At 37.4% G+C, this 18,535-nt stretch overlaps 1 protein-coding gene across 1 annotated transcript in view; it reads left to right on the top strand.

Moving 5' to 3' along the window:
- CNGB3 (cyclic nucleotide gated channel subunit beta 3) overlaps window positions 1–18,535 on the top strand; it is a 154,715-nt gene that overhangs the window by 97,677 nt on the left and 38,503 nt on the right. Inside the window, exons 11-13 of the mRNA XM_032759995.2 lie at window positions 6,277–6,418; window positions 10,091–10,250; window positions 13,100–13,197. Coding sequence (XP_032615886.1) covers window positions 6,277–6,418; window positions 10,091–10,250; window positions 13,100–13,197 — 400 coding nt within the window. The remainder of the gene's footprint in view (window positions 1–6,276; window positions 6,419–10,090; window positions 10,251–13,099; window positions 13,198–18,535) is intronic.

Below are 18,535 nucleotides of genomic sequence, written 5' to 3'. Positions count from 1 at the left end.
ACAAAATTTTTTAACAAATCCACGGTCCCAATCCCTAATGTATATTTTCTTTGGAAAAAAGAGAAGTAAACAAGGCATCACGGGAATTATTGACTTTAGTTGAAGTAAGGAAGGAATCAGAATTACTATATCATAGTGCTAGAAAAATTTAGATAATCTACCTTCTTAATTTTACAGATAAAGATGATGAGACTTAGGTAGATGAAAATATTTATTCAGGATGTCCTAGATACCTCATAGCTGAGGTCAGACAATGGCAGAGAGAGAGAAGGAAAGGGAGGAGGGGGGAGAGGGAGAGGGAGAGGGAGGATATTTATATTACAATTCCTGGAGGGTCACCCTTGGAATATAACAAAAACAAACAAACAAACAAAACAAAAAAACCCAAAGCAAAGAATCGGTGGATCAGAAGGAAGTGAAGGGCAGTGAGAAGCATGACAGGGGAGAGTTCAGAAGGAGATTCAACAGATGTGTTCACAGATACAGTCTTCCTACATTCTCATTTCAGTAAGTCTGGGTATGCATTCACTCATCCATTCCAGTCATTTAACAAATATTAGTGAATTCCTATTGTGTGCTACTAGGCCCATAAATACCTACCTTTGTAGCACTTACATTCTAATAAGACCGTTCTCCCTCATAGCCATTGCTTCCAGTAATAAGTTTACAGAAACCAGGGACTAAGATGGATTGAGGTAGTTAGGAAGGTCCACATAGAAAGATAAGTATAGAAGGGGTACTTTTAAAAGTTGCATATCCCACTACAGATTCACCACAATGGCTAAAATTTAAAAGACTGACAATACCAAGGGCTGGGATAATGACAATGCCAGGTGTTAGCATAACATGGGGTTACTGGAACTCTCACATATTGTTAGAGGGAATGTGAAATGATAAAACCATACTGGAAAAAGATCTGGCAGTTTATTTTACAACTAAACACATCTACCTTACAACTCAAAAATTCCAATGTAGATATTTTACCCAAAAGTAATGAAAATATATGTTCACAGAATAAAACTTGTTCAAGAATTTTCATAGACGCTCTACTCATCAAAACCAAAAACTTGAGGCAGGCTAGGTATTCATCTGTAGGTGAATAAATAAACAAACTGTGGTATAAACATATAATGAATACTATACAGCAATAAAAAGGAATAAATTACCAATACACAACATAAATAACTCTCAAAAGCATACTGAGTAAAAGACATCTTATACAGAAGCATATATACTGTACGATTTCATTTATGTGAAATTCTAAAACAGGCAAACTTATCCACAGTAGAAAAAAATTAGAACAGATGATTGCCTCTGGCACATTTGAGTAAGGATTGACTGGGAAAAGAATTGAGAGAACTTTCTAAAATGATGGCAAGGCTCTATATCTTAACATGTGTTTTGTTATACCGGTGTATGCATTTGTCAAAATTTATTAAATGATACAAAAATCAGTAGCATTTCTACACACTAACAGTAAACTATCTGAAAAGGAAATTAAGCATCAAAAAGAATAAAATATTTGGAATAAACTTAACCAAAGGGGTGTGAGACTTGTACACTGAAAACTGCAAAATGCTGATGAAAAAAATTAAAGTAGGAACTAATAAATCGAAAGACATCTGTATTCAAGGGCTAGAATAATTAATATTGTTAAAATATTCACCATTCACAATGATCTACAAATTCAATGCAATCCCTATCAAAATCTCAATGATTTTTTTACAGGAACAGAAAAAAAATCCAAAAATTCGTATGGAACCACAAAAGACCCCGAATGGCTAAAGTAATTTTGAGCAAAAACGACAAAGCCAAAGGCATCCCACTCCTTGATTTCAAAATATATCACAGAGCTACCATAATCAAAACAGTATGAAACTGGCATAAAAACACACATATGGTCCAATGAAACAGAATAGAGAGCCCAGAAATAAATGAATACGTAGATGGTCAACTGCCTGTCCAAGGGTGCTAAGGATATGCAATGAGGAAAGATAGTCTCTCCAATAAATTGTACTGGGAAAACTGGATATCCACAAACAAAAGAACAAAACAACTACCATATGACTCAGCAATGCCATTTCTGTGAATATACCCAAAGGTATTGAAATCTGTATCTCAAAGAGATATCTGCACTCCCATGCTCATTGCAGCATTGCAGCATTATTCGCAATAGCCAAAACATGGAAGGAACCTAAATTTCTCTCAACTAATGAAAGGATAAAGATAATGTGGCAAATATGCACATATAATAGAATATCATTCAGCCTTAAAAAGAAAGAAATCCTGCCATTTGTGACAATATAGATAGTGCTGGAGGACATTATGCCTAGCAAAATAAACAAGACACAGAAAGTGAAATACTGTCTGACCTCATATGACCTCACTTATATGTGGAATCTAAAAGAGTCAATTTCATAGTAGTAGAGAGTAGGATGGGGGTTACCAGGGGCTGGAGGAAAGGGATAATGGGGAAGTGTAAGTCAAGGGGTACAAAGCTTCCATTATGCAAAATGAGTAAGTCCTAGAAATCTACTATATGGCGTAATGCCTATAGATAATACTGTACTTTCTTTAAATTCACCAAATGGTCCTACTTTACATTAGTGCCTTTTTTTTTTTTTTTTGAGACAGGGTCTCACTCTGTCGCCCTGGCTGGAGTGCAGTGGCACCATCTCAGCTCACTGTAACCTCCGCCTCCTGGGTTCAAGCGATTCTCCTGCCTCAGCCTTCCTGAGTAGCTGGGATTACAGGCACCCACCACCATACCCGGCTAATTTTTGTATTTTTAATAGATGCAGGATTTCACCATGTTGGCCAGACTGGTCTCAAACTCCTAACCTCAAGTGATCCACCCGCCTCAGCCTACCAAAGCGCTGGGATTACAGGCGTGAGCCACCATGCCCGGCCTCATTAGTGCTTTAACTGTATATTCAAAATAAAACATAACTCTAAACAAATACTGAACTCCAGTTAACATATATATTCTGAAGTACTGTTTTTAGGAGAAAGTTTCTGCCTGTATAGAATTATTTTGAAATACATCCAAAAAATAAGAAGGTTTTATTGATAAATAAGTGGAGGAATATGTGACGAAGCAGGCATAGTAAAATGTTAATGGTAGGATCTAGGTAGTGAGCATATGAGTGTTCACTGTAAAATGAGTGTTCACTGTAAAATTCTTTTTTCTGTTTGTTGATAATGTTTCATAATAAAATATAGGGGGAAATTGCATGTCATGTTTGTTTCACAGAGAAAGGCTATTTTCATACTAAATATTTTTTATGGCTTTATGTCAAATTCTGCCTTACTGCTTTAACTTAAAGTATGCCTAAGTATACGTATATATATATATCATGTGTTATATAGTTGATGCATTGTATAGTTAATAGTTAGATAGTTCATGTGTTAATCCAGCCAGATAGAATCTCTTTGAAAAGATCTATCTGACTGGGATGTAGATATTAGAGATGGACACACTTGACTAATTAAGCTAATCTTAGGAAATCAATAAGAGGCCATCTAATTAAATTACAAATCTTACCTTTGGTTATGCATGTCTAGGTGTAAGATGTGACTGAGAAAAGAATCCCAAAATAAATCTCAAAGCATCAGGGCAGAAAACTTCCAATTAACATAGCAGACTATTTAATATACAAAAAAAATAGTTCAAGCCAAACCCTTGAGATTTGGAAAATCCATGCCAAAATTTCACATTTGATTGTTATTTTTTAACATCATAAAAAAGAAAATGGGAGAAAGTAATTCTTACGTTTGTTCCTGCTAAAGTAGGACAAAATTTTGAGTGACTTTGGAGGGGAAATAATCCCAACAGTTATCATGGAATTGACCATGTTGGGAGAGAATCTTGTTTCTCTTCACTCTTGGGTAATGTCAGGTTTAATAAATTTCCGTAATTTAAAGAGACCCACAGGTCCAAAACCTGTGACCAAAATAAATCAGGTAATAGGAACTTATAAATTGGAATTTGGAAAGTTAAAATGCATCCATAAAATTAATTCCAGACTTCTTCAAGGTGGTTCTCTTTGACATCAAGTTCACTATAATATTAGTAAGTCCAAGGAAGCCTGCTAGAAAAAAAATTATACAGTGGTAATATTTTTATTCTCTTGGCATGGTGGTTTTCAAGCTCTACCAAAGAGTTATTTATTTTTTCTCTTCCTGTAACAAGGAACTAGGTTAAAAAAAAGAGTCCTATGTCCTTCAAAAGGTATTGAATTTCAAAATGAGTGATTTCTTTCTAGATCTGTTTTTATCTGAATATTAACTTCAACTGCAGTTTGTTTCTTTCTTTGTAAACCTCGACTTCTTACTATTTGAAGATCTTAAAATCTCAAACTATTTTTACAAGAAAAGACCACCCTTGTGCAAAGATTAATGCCCAGTTACCCAAAGTGCTAATATTATATGTGGCATACCTAGATAAGAAATAAAAGCTCGACTAGGGCAGGATTCCATAAAAAGTACTCCTTTTCTGTGTCTGCACAAGATACTGAAATAGCTAGTTGGGACACACGAAATCTAAATGTCCCTCTATAACAAAACCTGGAGACGTTCTTTATATAAATGATTTTTTAAAGGATTCAGTGGAAATGCCTGATACAGACCACGTTATCAGAGCTACGTAGAATTACCAAATAGTATGCCTAGCTGCACAAGAATTATGAAATACATATACAGATGTCTTCGACTTCTGATGGGATTACATCACAATAAACCTATCGGGAAAATATTGTAAACCAAAAATGCAGTTAATACACCTGAACTACCAAACATCATAGCTTAGCCTAACCTAACTTAAATGTGCACAGAACACTTGACGTTAGCCTACAGTTCGGCAAAATCATCTAACACAAAGCCTAGTTTCTAATAAATTGTTGAATATCTCATGTAATTTATTGAATACCATACTAAAAGTGAAAAACAGAATGGTTGTATGAGTATTCAAAGTATGGTTTCTACTGAATGGACATTGCTTTTATGCCATCATAAAATCAAACCATAGTACGTTAAGGACTCTCTGGATAGCTAAGTGAATGTTATATGTTCTTTACTAATCCTTATCATATTCTTTTCTCGTCCTGTTCCTATCTGGTCTGTAATGACCTCAGCCTCTTCATTTGCAATTGTTCAAGTACAGAAATTTTATCAAGTACATTTCTGAGCATACTTGATTTTCTTCAATACCAAATTTCTAGATCAGTTGACCATTACAATCAACAGTAATTTCCCTATTAAGATGGAGCTCAGCTCTCCTCTGTCTCTGCCATGGTTTACATATTCAATAATATAATAATATGTGGGTGAAAAATAGAAGAGATATTCATCTGTTCTGTTTTCCATTAGTAAAAACAATTGGATCTAAACTATAGAAGGTTCTTCCATCTGCATAAATACATTTGATCTCTATAATAGTCCCACAAATCAATATTGTGGTAGTTTAAAAACAGCCTCAAATTTTTTGCTGCTTCTCTCATTGAAAGGTGGATTCAAATGTCTCTTCCCTCGAACCTGGGTTGGCCTTAGTGACTTGCCTGACAAATACAATGTGACAACTATAAGATGATATAGGGCTTCTAAGTTATAGGAAACCTGGAAGCTACCACCTGGGCTGCTATTGCTCTGGGGAAAAACAGCTCTCATGTAAAAATCTATCTACCTTAGACGTCCATGCTATGAGGAAGCCCAAGCTAGTCACATTGAGAGGCTGAATGAAAAAAGATACCCAGCCACCCCCTACTGTTCCAATCTTGCCAGCTCAGGATCAGATGTGTGAGGGAAGGAGCTACCTGGGGCATTCCAAAAGGACATAATGTGGAAAGGAACAGAGGAACCTGGCCAACAGTCAGAATCAAGGTTTCAGATATTTTGCCTCAATCGAATCTTTCCAGATATCTCCAGCCATTCAACTCATACCAGCTGAGGGCCCAATCATCATGGAACATAGATGAGTCATCTCTGTTGGGCTTTGCACAAAATTCTGACCCATAAAACTATAAGCCTAAAAAAATGGTGGTTATTTAGACCAACACATTTTGGTAACGGCTAGTAAACACCCTCCTTGGGCTTGTTTCATCATTTCACAGTGTTTATTAAGAAGTTTACATTAGCACACATGGTGTTTGCCAGTGCTGTCTAGAGAAAGAAAATCTTGATTAGTAGGAAATTTGTTATAATAGTACTATATTCTCCCAAGAACAGTGGTCTTTCAATGATATAGAAAAAAAGCATAACGTATGTCTTCTGTTTTCACAGGTATCTGAGATGTTATTATTGGGCAGTTCGAACTTTAATTACCATTGGTGGCCTTCCAGAACCACAAACTTTATTTGAAATTGTTTTCCAACTCTTGAATTTTTTTTCTGGAGTTTTTGTGTTCTCCAGTTTAATTGGTCAGGTAAGCTGAGTATGAATCACTGGATACACAGTGCTGTCATTTTTGAGAGACTAACAAGTCTTTGCAAACTTTGTGGAGGAAAAATTAAAATCTGTCTGGTTCTTCTTTTTTTGAATGAACTTTCCTCTATTTTAATGAGTTGAAGGAGGATGTGATTAGATCAACAGTGCTTTTCCATTTTTAAGCCATTAAATCTATCAAAAGACCTGTCAGCAAATAGCATTAGTTTGAACTCTCAGAGAAAGTTGTTTCTAAGTTAACTTTTTACTTGGACCCTAATGAAAACCATTAAAATCTGTTTTATTTACTTAAATTTCAAATATTGTTATAAAATCACTGGGTTATAATAGACTTCAGAGGTCATTTAAACCAGAGGCTACAAAATGCCATATAAAATAATTAATAAGTTATTGTTTCACAAATGTTTACTATAGCATCTCCTTGTATTTATTCTCAGAAAAGTCAGTCTAGTAAGAAATTAAATACATAAATTATTGTACTGAAGATAGTTGGCACTTACAAAGGATAGAGCCCATTTTTTTTTTTTTGAGACAGGGTCTTGCTCTGTCACCCAAGCTGGGGAGCAGTGGCACAAACATGGCTCACTGCAGCCTCAGCCTCCTGGACTCAAGTGATCTACCCATCCCAGCCCCCCAAGTAGCTGCAACTACAGTTGCACCCCATCATGCCCAGCTAATTTTTTTGTAGGACAGGTGGATAGTGGCCTGAGTGTAGGAGCCCATGCAAGAACCTGATACAGAAGGCAGTTGGGATATGGGTTCCAGATTAGTTAGTTTACATATGGAAGACACACTCTCAGGAGGTTTGGCCACCATCTCTAACCCTGGGAGAAACAAGCAAGGCCTCGGTCAGCAAGGTCCCTGATATTAACACATCAAAACATAGAAAATAAAACAGGTTAATACAGATACACGGGGATATGGCAGCTCCAGCCTTAACATGTGTTAATGTAATACAGAGAGGGGTAGTAAAGGAAACTCTATGTAGAAAATATTTAGGTTTAGGAAGATGAACACTAAGACCTAAAAATTGTTAAGCATAAAATATCATTATCTTCATGGCTGGGGAGATTATATTAACAATGAAATAGGAAGCTGGTTTGAGAGATACTAAATTCAAATCCATTTGAATATAAATAGCAAAAATCACATTATTTTATAATTTCTAGTAAAATCAACGTGAAGTTGTCATATCACAGTCAATTTTTTCTCTGTTTTACAGATGAGAAAACTCCGGTTTAAAGAGATTAAGAGGCATCCCTGATTCATACATGTCGTTCATATGGTCATATGGTAGAACCATATACAGTAACACTGATAATAACAGTAAAATTTAACATGTATTGAGCACTTACTATGTGCAAGATGATTTTCACATCAAGACTAAAATACTATTTCTAGCACCAGTTCAATTATCTTGCTACTCAGAGTGTAATCTTTGGACAAGCAGCAGCAGCAGCAGCACTTGAGAAATTCAGAGTTCAAGCCCCACCTCAGACCAGTGAGTCAGAACTTGCATTTTAACAAAATCATCAAGTGATTCATATACACACGAATGTTTGAGAAGTGCTGTTTTATACACCACACCACATCTGCTTTTAAATTGGATTTGAGGTTCCAATAGGAACAAGAAGGAATATCAAGTCACTGAAAATGTGGTAGTAGAGCACAAGAGAAAGATTGAGGCTAGAGACACAGATATGTGCCTCAAACTCTCATAGTGAATAAAAGATGCTGAGCAGGGGAACAGATAGAAATAAAAGTTTAAAAGCCTGGGACAAAAAAAACCCTCCACTCACTCAAAATTCCCACATAAAGACTATATGATGGAAATAATCATCACTTTTTTTTTTAAGAGACAGGGTCTGGCTCTGTTGCCCCAGCTAGGGTGTAGTGGCTTAATCATAGCTCACCGTAGCCTCAAACTCCTGGGCTCAAGCAATCCTCTCACCTCAGCTTCCCAGGTAGCTGGGACTACAGGTGCGTGCCATCATGCCTGGCTAATTCTTCATTTATTTTTTGTAGAAACAGAGTCTCACTATGTTGCCCAGGCTGGTCGTGATCTCCTGGCCTCAAGTGATTCTCCCACCTCATCTCCCAAAATGCTGATATTACAGACATGGAGCCACTGCACCCAGCCAATCATCACATTTTAACTACAATATTCGATTTTCTGACGCAACTCACAGAAACTGACATTTTTCTTCCTCTCATACTGTCATGTACTTCCCTAGCCTGGAATCCATTATAGAATATACATCTTCCTCAACTCCTACAACAACAAAACCCAACGTTGCTGAAGGATATCACACAAACCATTCAAATTACTGTCACTACAAATTCTTGGAGCCTCAACAGCAATCAATAATGCTTTTAATAATCCTTACTTCCCAGCTTAATACTCTATTAAATCTCCCAAGCCCTCTCCTAACATACCAAGTCTCCCAGCTTTAGGTGACTAGGTAATGTAAGTTATCAGCCAAGAACAGCATGGAAAAGTGAGATCTAGGAATTGAGGTTGTTGAGGAATATTTGGAAGAGCCACTGAGGAGAAAGAGACTCAAAAAGATATATACAGTTGGACTAGCTGCATAGCTCCTCCGCAGATAGTTTTAATATGTAGAAGAATTTATTGACTCTAAAAATGGAAACTGAGGAGGGCATCACAATTAAAAAGAGACATTTGAGCTTGACTTCAAAGAATGAGTCGTTTTTCCATAAGCAGAAAAGGCTCAACAGCTACTAAAATGAACAAGCAAAGTCTTAGGAGTGTGAAAGTGAGGCCGTGGTTTTCCTCCCTATTATAAACCCACAGTCAAAGCATATTTACAGCCACTTGCCTCCCTCTATGTGAGAGGAAGAGTCGAGCTATATATCTTTTTTGTGCTGAGACCTTAAAGATCAGCTTTTAACGTAGAGTGGGTCTTTATGGGTGAGTTATAAACATCCAAGAACTAAAACCTGACAGTTTCTTAAGAATTGTCACAGCAGTAGATGATGCTTCAGTAATTTCAGCACATTTCAACTTCTGCTGAATACTGTGCCTTAAGCATGATGAGATTTGATTTTATCTGTCTAAACAACACAAAGCGAAGTACAGAGGTTGCAATTTCATGATGAATTGAGTCTATATAGCCAGCCACACTGGATAATCTATGAAGGATGCATTCCAAGTAAGACTCACCAAAATGGACTAGCCATTTCTGCCAGACAATTGCTCAACTTTTATTGCACATTCCTTGCATAAGCACAGCTGTATAATTTTTTCAATGTATACTAACATTTCTGCAGTAAAATAGAAGTTTGCAAAGAAGATTACGTGTAGTCCTATGCATTACATGGCTGAATTCTCACTTGGTTTGTCCTACAGGTCTTATTGTTGTCCTTATTGGATCAGAGAGAGAATATAATTTGCCCAATATTTTATGGAAGTGGGTGATATTAGGACCCAATATCAGTATGTTTAAAATCAAGTGATCCACTGCTGAAAAGTTAAGTCTGGGCAAGAATAAATAAAATAAAAATGAATGAATGAATAAAATCAAGTAATCAGGGCATTAGAAGGGAGTATATCATGTGGAAAACATGTAATTTGACTTTTATTAACTCATTTCCTCTGCTGGGCGTGGAGTGACCATATTTGTGGTTTTAGATGAGAGATGTGATTGGAGCAGCTACAGCCAATCAGAACTACTTCCGAGCCTGCATGGATGATACCATTGCCTACATGAACAATTACTCCATTCCTAAACTTGTGCAAAAGCGAGTTCGGACTTGGTATGAATATACATGGGACTCTCAACGAATGCTAGGTAAGCATGGCAGATTACTGATTAAATTCCTGTAAACCGTGTCATATGATGAAAATTCTGTAAGGTAGCAGAGACTAATTGGATTTGAACAAAAGGTTGAAAAACAACTAAATGATCCTTAAAGCATTCGTTTAACGCTACAGGTTTTTTTTCCTGAAATATAAATATCTTACTGGTTTTGAAAACCTTGGAAGAGAAAAGGCTAAATTTTAATCAGCATCTTCTGGATGCTGGGTATTACACACATTGTCTCATATAGTCACACATACAAAAAAGGAAGTGGGAAAATTAGGCATTGTCTATCCCTTTGAAGGGAAGAAAACGGAGGCTACTAACTGAGAAATTTGGGCAAAGACACAGAGCCAGCACACAGTGTAACTAGAACTCAGACCTGCATCTCTTCTCTTCCAAAGTCTTGCTCTTACTGCAATATCACTCTCTTACCCAGAACACAGTACAGTTGACCCTTGAACAAGTGGGGGTTAACAATGCCAACCCTCACTCCACAGTCAGAAATCCACATATAACGTTTGAGGCTGGGTGTGGTGGCTCACTCCTGTAACCTCAGCATTTTGGGAGGCCGAGGCAGGGAGATCACTTGAGGTCAGGAGTTCAAGACCAGCCTGGCCAACATGGCAAAACTCCATCTCTACTAAAAATACAAAAATTAGCAGAATGTGGTGACGCACCACTACACTCCAGCCTAGACAACAGAGCCAGACTCTGTCTCAAAATAAGAGAAAGAAATCCACATATAACTTTTGACTCCCCCAAAACTGAACTACTAATAGCCTACTGTTGACTGGAAGCCTTACTGATAACATACACAGTCGATTAACACACATTTTGTATGTTATCTGTATTATATACCATATTCTTACAATAAACTAGAGAAAAGAAAATGTTATTAAGAAAATTATAAGGAAAAGAACTATACTTACTAGTCATTAAGTGAGAGTAGATCATCATAAAGGTCTTCATCCTCCTCATCTTCACTGTTGAGTAGGCTGAGGAGAAGGAGAAAAAGGAGTTGGCTTTGCTCTCAGGGGTAGCAGAGGCGGAAGAAAATCCTTGTATAAGTGGACCTGTGTAATTCAAACGCGTGTTGTTCAAGGGTCAACTGTACTAATAGAAAGCAGCAACCTTTCAGGCCACTCCCATCCCGCCTCAGGGCACACAGTTGCTTCCATGAGATGCTAAATAATTAATGGTGTCTACAACTATACCACTATACTACTGCAGTTAAAAATAATTGTTACTGAGGGATATAAAATAAGTTCCAGATAATGTGCTGCTAGTTGACAATAATGAAACTCAACTTTTAGTTTGTTCTTACCATATGAAATAGGAATTAGCGCTACTAAGAAGCCAAAAATGCTCCAGAGTGCAAATTACAATGAAATTCTCAAATCACAAAGGTTCCTAAGAGCAGACGGAAACCACTGGTTATTATGGTAGGGTCTTTTCTTCACCTTTCTGACACTTTTAAGTCTCTTAAAACTCCAGCCTCGTGTTTAGACTCTCTTCCTGAATGACCAAACAACATGCCTCTCTCTAGAACATCTGCAGCTACTTGAGGGCATCTGAAGTGGGCAGGCAGAGCAACAAAAGGAGTGGTGCCAGGCTTCTTCCCTCGCACCCCTTAGCGAAGGTAGATAATGATTCAACTCCTTGGCTTAGGAGGTAACTAGAGACAGCCCTCGGAAACAATAAACTGTGTTTATATGTGAAGGATTTTCATATTTAGAATCTATATTTGAATCAAAATAGGGATGTAATACAGCAATTTCTCTCTTTTCTAAATAATATAAGAAAACATTAAAAAAAATCAACTCTCAGAAACTCTTGGTATTCTAAACATTAAGAATAAGGAATTTTCTGGAGGGGAACCAACAGACCCTTGGCCTACCGGAGGGTGGAGTTTGGGTGCAGGGAAAGGATCAGGAAAAACGATGAATAGGTACTAAGCTTAATACCTGGGTGACAAAATAATCTGTATAACAAATCCCCATGACATGAGTTTACCTATATAACAAACTTGCACATGTACCCCAGAACTTAAAATACAAGGTTTTAAAAAAAGAAAAAAAAAAAGAATAGGCAATTTTGTTTACGGAACATTTTATCAGCCTGAAGCCCATCATTTAATTCACATGTAGAAAATCTGTAATGTATTCACATTCTTCATTGAGTTAATAAGCAAGTAAATAACAATAATTTGAATTTACCCTCCTAGCACATTTTTTCTTTAGATTCCATCCCAGCTGAACCACCTACTAATTATGCACAATGGAGCAAGTCACTTACAGCTTCTCAGGGCTTCAGTTCTTTTTGTTTTTCTTCTTTCTGCAAAGTCGGAATGAGAACATTTACCCTTGCGGTTGTCACAAGGGTCAAATAAGATAATGGGTGTGACAGAGCTCTGTAAGCTCTCCAGTGCCACATGGTGCTCATTATTATTTGCCATCCCTTGAATGCTAAGCCTGGAATCAATAGAATCAGAAAATAAGAACTAGATCCTTCAGCCATGCTAGCTTGTTCACTAGCCTTTGTGCTATGATCATTACGTTTCATAGCTAAAGTTTCAGCAAGCATAATGTTCTGGAATTATTCAGTATGTCATCCAGAGTTAAAAATACTTCTTTTCTTGCATAAGCATAATAGTGTTATTGTAATAGGTATGGAGGTCCAATAGAAGTAATGAAAATATAGAATCTGATGCATCTAATTATGTATAAAAAGGGTTTGCATTTTGTTTCCTTTATTTTTAAAATTTTTCTGCTTGTACCTTGGCGACTTATTTCATTAATTTTTCTGCATTGGGGTTTGATGTGTTTATCTTTATGAAGATGAGTCTGATTTGCTTAAGACCCTGCCAACTACAGTCCAGTTAGCCCTCGCCATTGATGTGAACTTCAGCATCATCAGCAAAGTCGACTTGTTCAAGGCAAGTGCTTTTACAATTAATAGAAAGACTCTGTATCTATTTCTCTATGGAAGCTAAGCTCTTGATTTATACAGCATTTATGAGTTTTTTTTGCCTTATGTTTTAACAAAGTCAAAATAACCTAGAGAATTTATGTGGAATTAAAGAGTCAAATAAATTACAGGTCTCTCTTCAGCAGACGGCTTATTCTTTAGAACCCTCTTTCTCTTCTAATTGGTGTCAAAAAAGAAGAGTTCTTCAGATTCTTCTTGCATTAATTTAAATATAATTTAAATTATATGGCTCTATGTCTTTGCTAGTACATGTATCACCTCCCATCTATAAATGTGCCTTGGCAATTCACAACAAATCAGGCTCCAGAATAGCTCTGTAATGGCCTGACAATCAGAGAATTATACCTAATCATGTCTTCTGTTACAAATACTTTGGATTTAGACTCTTAAAATGGCCAAATTTTAATTTAGAAGCTTTTTGTTTCAGGAAAAAAAAAAGTATAACAAAGAAATTTTTAACTTTTTGAATGTTTTAAGTCTTACTACTCTTTTTATGCATTATATCACAGATAAATTTTTCTCACCTAATATTTCCTTCTGGGTATAGCATTCACCGACTCATCCATTCAATTAATTCATTCAACAAGTATTTATGAAGTTCCCACCATGTTTCAGGCACCACTTTAGCCACTGGGAACATAATAGTTGAAAACAAATGCTTACTCAAGTGGAGCTTAAATTCCAGAAGAAGGGAATGAAAAATAAACACATAAAATGTGTGGAGGTGATAACGCCATGAAGAAAGTTAAGCAGGTTGTATAGGTTGTTCTCTCATTACTATTAAAAAAAAATACCTAAGACTGGGTAATTTATAAAGAAAATATGTTTATTTGGTCATGGTTCTGCAGGCTGTACAGGAAGCACAGTGGCAGCTGCTTCTGGGGAGGCTTCGGAGAGCTTTTGATCATGGCAAAGGGCAAAGCAGGGGCAGGCATCTTATATAGCAGGAGCAGGACCAAGGCAGGCGTGGTCAGTGTCATACACTTTTAAACAGCCAGATATTATGAGAACTCACTCACTGTCATGAGGACAGTACCAAAGGGGATGGTGCTAAACCATTCATAGGAAATCTGCCCCTGTGATTTAATCACCTCCCACCAGGCTCCACATCCAACATTGGGGATTGCGATTCGACAAAAGATTTGGTGGAGACACAGGTCCCAGCCATGTCACAGATTAAGAAGGATGAGGGTGGTACTGGCAAGAAAGGCCTCTCTGATTAAATGCATTTGAGCACTTAAGCAGAGGACTGCAAGAAGCAAGGGAGTGAGCTACGCAGATGGGAGAGGAGAGAAAGGAACGAGGACAGGAGGGAATATTACGGGAGGGTGGATGACATGATGCCCTGAGCTGGAAACACACTGCAAGGAAGCCAGAGTGGCTGGAGCAAAGGCAGAGTGGTGGAAGCAAGAGTAGTCAGAGAAGAGTGAAAAAAAAAGGGAGGCTGAGGCAGGTGGCAGTTAATGGAGGGCCTTGGAGGATCTATAGACTTTATTTATTTATTTAGAGACAGAGTCTTGCTCTGTTGTCCAGGCTGGAGTACAGTGACACAAACCCAGCCCACTGCAACCTCTGCCTCCCAGGTTCAAGTGATTCTCCTGCCTCAGCCTCCCAAGTAGCTGGGATTACAGGCATGAGCCACTGTGCCCAGCCATCTATAGACTTTAAATTATACTCTGAGTTGCAAAGACACTGAGGCTCTTGAGCAGAAAATGACCTATTCAAGACCAGTTTGAACAGGATCTTTCCTGCTGTGTGAAGAAAAGGCCTTAGGAAGTAAATGTGGAAGGCAGGGAGGCAAAATGGAAGTTATCACAACCATCTGTGGAAGAGATGATGGTGAACAGACCCAGGGTTATTGAAGCAGAGTTTTTGAGAAGTGGCCAAATATTGGGTATATTCAAACCCAAAAAGCCCATAGTTTTTCCTGTTTGATTACATGAAGAGGGTAAGAGACAGAAAGGGACCAAAAATGACTCCAAGGATTTAGGCCTGAGGAACAAGAAGAACAAAGATATCATTTGCAAAATAGGAAACTTCAAAGTAAGTGTAGGTTGGGTGGGCTGGAAACCAACTCTTTGTTTTTGGATGTTGCTATGATTTGGATAACGGTGTCCTCTTCAAAAATCATGTGGAAACTCAATCCCTAATGCAACAGCATGAAGACGTGTGGCCTTTTGGGAAGTGATTGAGTCTTGAGGGTTCTACCCTCATGAATGGGTTTAGCAACATTATAAAAGATCTCAAGGGGAAGGAAGAACTCTCTTGCCCTCCTAGTCTTCCACTATGTAAGGACACAGTGTTCCTCCCATCTGGAGGATGCAGCAACAAGGCACCATCTTGGAAGAAAGAGCAGCCCTCACCAGACACCAAACCTGCTAATGCCTTGATATTGGACTTCTCGGTCTTCAGAACTGTGAGAAATAAATTTCTATTATTTATAAATTACCCAGTCTGTGGTGTCCTTTTAATATCAGCACAAAAACAGATGTGTTCGTTTGATGAGGTGACTGTTAGATTCCAGTTGAAAATTTCATGTAGGCAGTTTGGTTTATAAATCTGAGTTCAGGGGAGACGTCCAAGCTGGAGCAATGCATTTGGACCTGTCAGCATATTGGTGTATTTCAAGCCAAAGGACTCAATGTGATCACTTAAGATGTAAGCATGGAAAGAAGAAAAAATGTAATCCAGACAGAAGGATATGTCTTAAAATTATATAATCAATAATATTAGAAAAAAGACGAAGAAGCAGAAGCTGTATAGTAGAATGGTTAGGCATAGTCACCCCCAGCATTAGGTTAACCCATGACTCTAAGTTATTAGAGTTAGGTCAGTATTCTAGGACTCTTTTCTTGGCTATGTCCTGTGCTAGATTTCCATCAATATTTTGATGATCATATAAAAGACGTGATTTTCAAATTGGCAGATGACACAAAGAAAGAAGGAATATAATAAAATGTATTACAAAATTTAAAATTACTGAATACCTTGAAACAATAAGCAAAGCCAACAAGATTAACGTCAACAAGCATAAAAGTAAAATTCTAAACCTAGGTCCAAAAGGAAAATATTGCAGGCCAGGTTCCATGGCTTATGCCAGTAATCCCAGGACTTTGGGAGGTGGAGGCAGGATGATAGCTTGAGCCCAGGAGTTCAAGATCAGCCTGGGCAACATAAATTATTCTGTGATGGTGGAAGTCAGATTAATGATTGCTTCTGGTGGTGAATGGGGATGAGGAGATTGATTAGGAAGAAGCATGAGGGAACTTTGTATGGTGATGGCAATGTTTTTTGTCTTGCCGGGGAAGGTACATAAGAGTATACATTTATCAAAATTGATCCAACTGTCCCTTAAGATCTGTATATTTCATTTTACGTAAATTATTACTCCATTTTCAAAAAAAAAAGAATGGTCAGAAAAGAAAATGTGTAGATGCTGAGGATGTTTAGTTGTGAGAAAAATAAATAAATTCAAGGGCAGCAGAAGTTTCATATACTAAAGTCTGTTACATGAACAAGGAATGAGACTGACTCTACATTGTTCTGCAAAATAACACTCAACTGTAAACTCCATTTCTAAGTTGCAGACACCTCTACTGCATATTGATGTATTTGTATATACACACCAATATACCACGGAATACCCGTCAGCCATAAAAAGGAACAAAATAATGGCATTTGCAGCAACTTGGAGTTGGAGACCATTATTCCTTTTTTTGTTGTTTTTTGTTTTTTAAACAATGTCTCGCTCTGTCACTCAGGCTGTAGTGCAGTGGCACAATCTCGGCTCACTGCAACCTGTGTCTCCCGGGTTCAAGCGATTCTCGTGCCTCAGCCTCCTGAGTAGTGCCACCATGCCCAGCTAATTTTTGTATTTTTAGTAGAGACAGGGTTTCACCATGTTGGCCAGGATGGTCTTAATCTCTTGACCTCCTAATCTGCCCATCTCAGCCTCCCAAAGTGCTGGGATTACAGGCGTGAGCCACCACGCCTGGCCAGAGACCATTATTCTAAGTGAAGTAACTCAGGAATAGAAAATCGAATATTGTATATACTCATTTATAAGTGGGAGCTAAGCTATGAGGATGCAGGGGCATAAGAATAATATAATGGGCTTTGGAGACTCAGGGAGAAGGGTGGGAAGGGGGGTGAAGGATAAAAGGCTACACAATGGGTATAGTGTACACTGTTTCGGTGACAGGTGCACCAAAATCTCAGAAATCACCACTAAAGAACTTATCTGTGTAACCAAAAACCACCTGTTCCCCAAAAACTATTGAAATTAAATAAAAATTAAAAAGTAAATAAAAAATTTTAAAAAGAAAATAGTACAGTGCCTCATACATAAGAGTAGGTATTATAAAATTTTTGTATGTTTTCTTTTTAAAATCACATATACATATTTATGTGTGTACTAAGCACAGTGAAAATGTATGTCTTATTATAGGTATGGTCAGAAATGTATGAAAGCCACCAAGCTAAATTATCTTTACAGTGTTTTAAAATATTATAAAACTTGTTATACCTGAATGACGAACTTAATTGAGAGTAAGTGACAGTAACTCTTTTCTAAAGGAAAACAAATGCTTTAAATTAGATACCAATGACTTTTATGGGATTATCTCCTATTTGGGAAGATATCAGTTTTTTGCCTCATAGTTTTTTTCTTTCTATGCGTACTTTTTGGTACTCCACCAAATCAGCAACATCTGATTGAGAAAAAAGGTTAAATCTTCACATCTTGCTAATGTTGTATATAACTTAGATTCATTCTTTCCTGACATTTCTGTTAAAGATACAGTTCTTTCCAGAAAGAACCCATTTACATTTATATTTCTGTTACATGAAAAGGTTTTTTTTTTTTTGTAAAGCCAAGTGAAGTAGAAAATACGTAGGTATGGAATCTTTCTAAATTTATTTTCATAGAGATAGTCTTAGCAATTTACACAAATTTATTTTCTTAGGAAGGAAATAGGATGAATAGTGATCCTCCACCCTACATCTCATAATTTATACCTGACTGATCCTTGCACTGCTTCTGAACCAGTCTCCTCCCTTCACCGAAAGCCACCTATGCACCCAGGGAGCTGAGTGCACAAAGGAGGGAATGGTCCAGGTGTGGGATCTAGAAGGACGCGTAGGAGCCTATGGAGTGAGAAACTAGAGGCACCTGGGCGAAAGCTCATAAGCGTGTAAAAGTATTAACCTGTTTACTGAAACAGGTGATTCAGTTAAAATGAGGCTAGGAGGATGGATCCTAATTCAATTTGACTGGTGTCTTTATA

This window comes from Hylobates moloch, unplaced genomic scaffold (assembly GCF_009828535.3).
Source record: "Hylobates moloch isolate HMO894 unplaced genomic scaffold, HMol_V3 SCAFFOLD_9, whole genome shotgun sequence".
In the NCBI taxonomy this organism is placed as follows: Eukaryota; Metazoa; Chordata; class Mammalia; order Primates; family Hylobatidae; genus Hylobates; species Hylobates moloch.
This window is presented reverse-complemented; position numbering and strand designations above follow the sequence as displayed.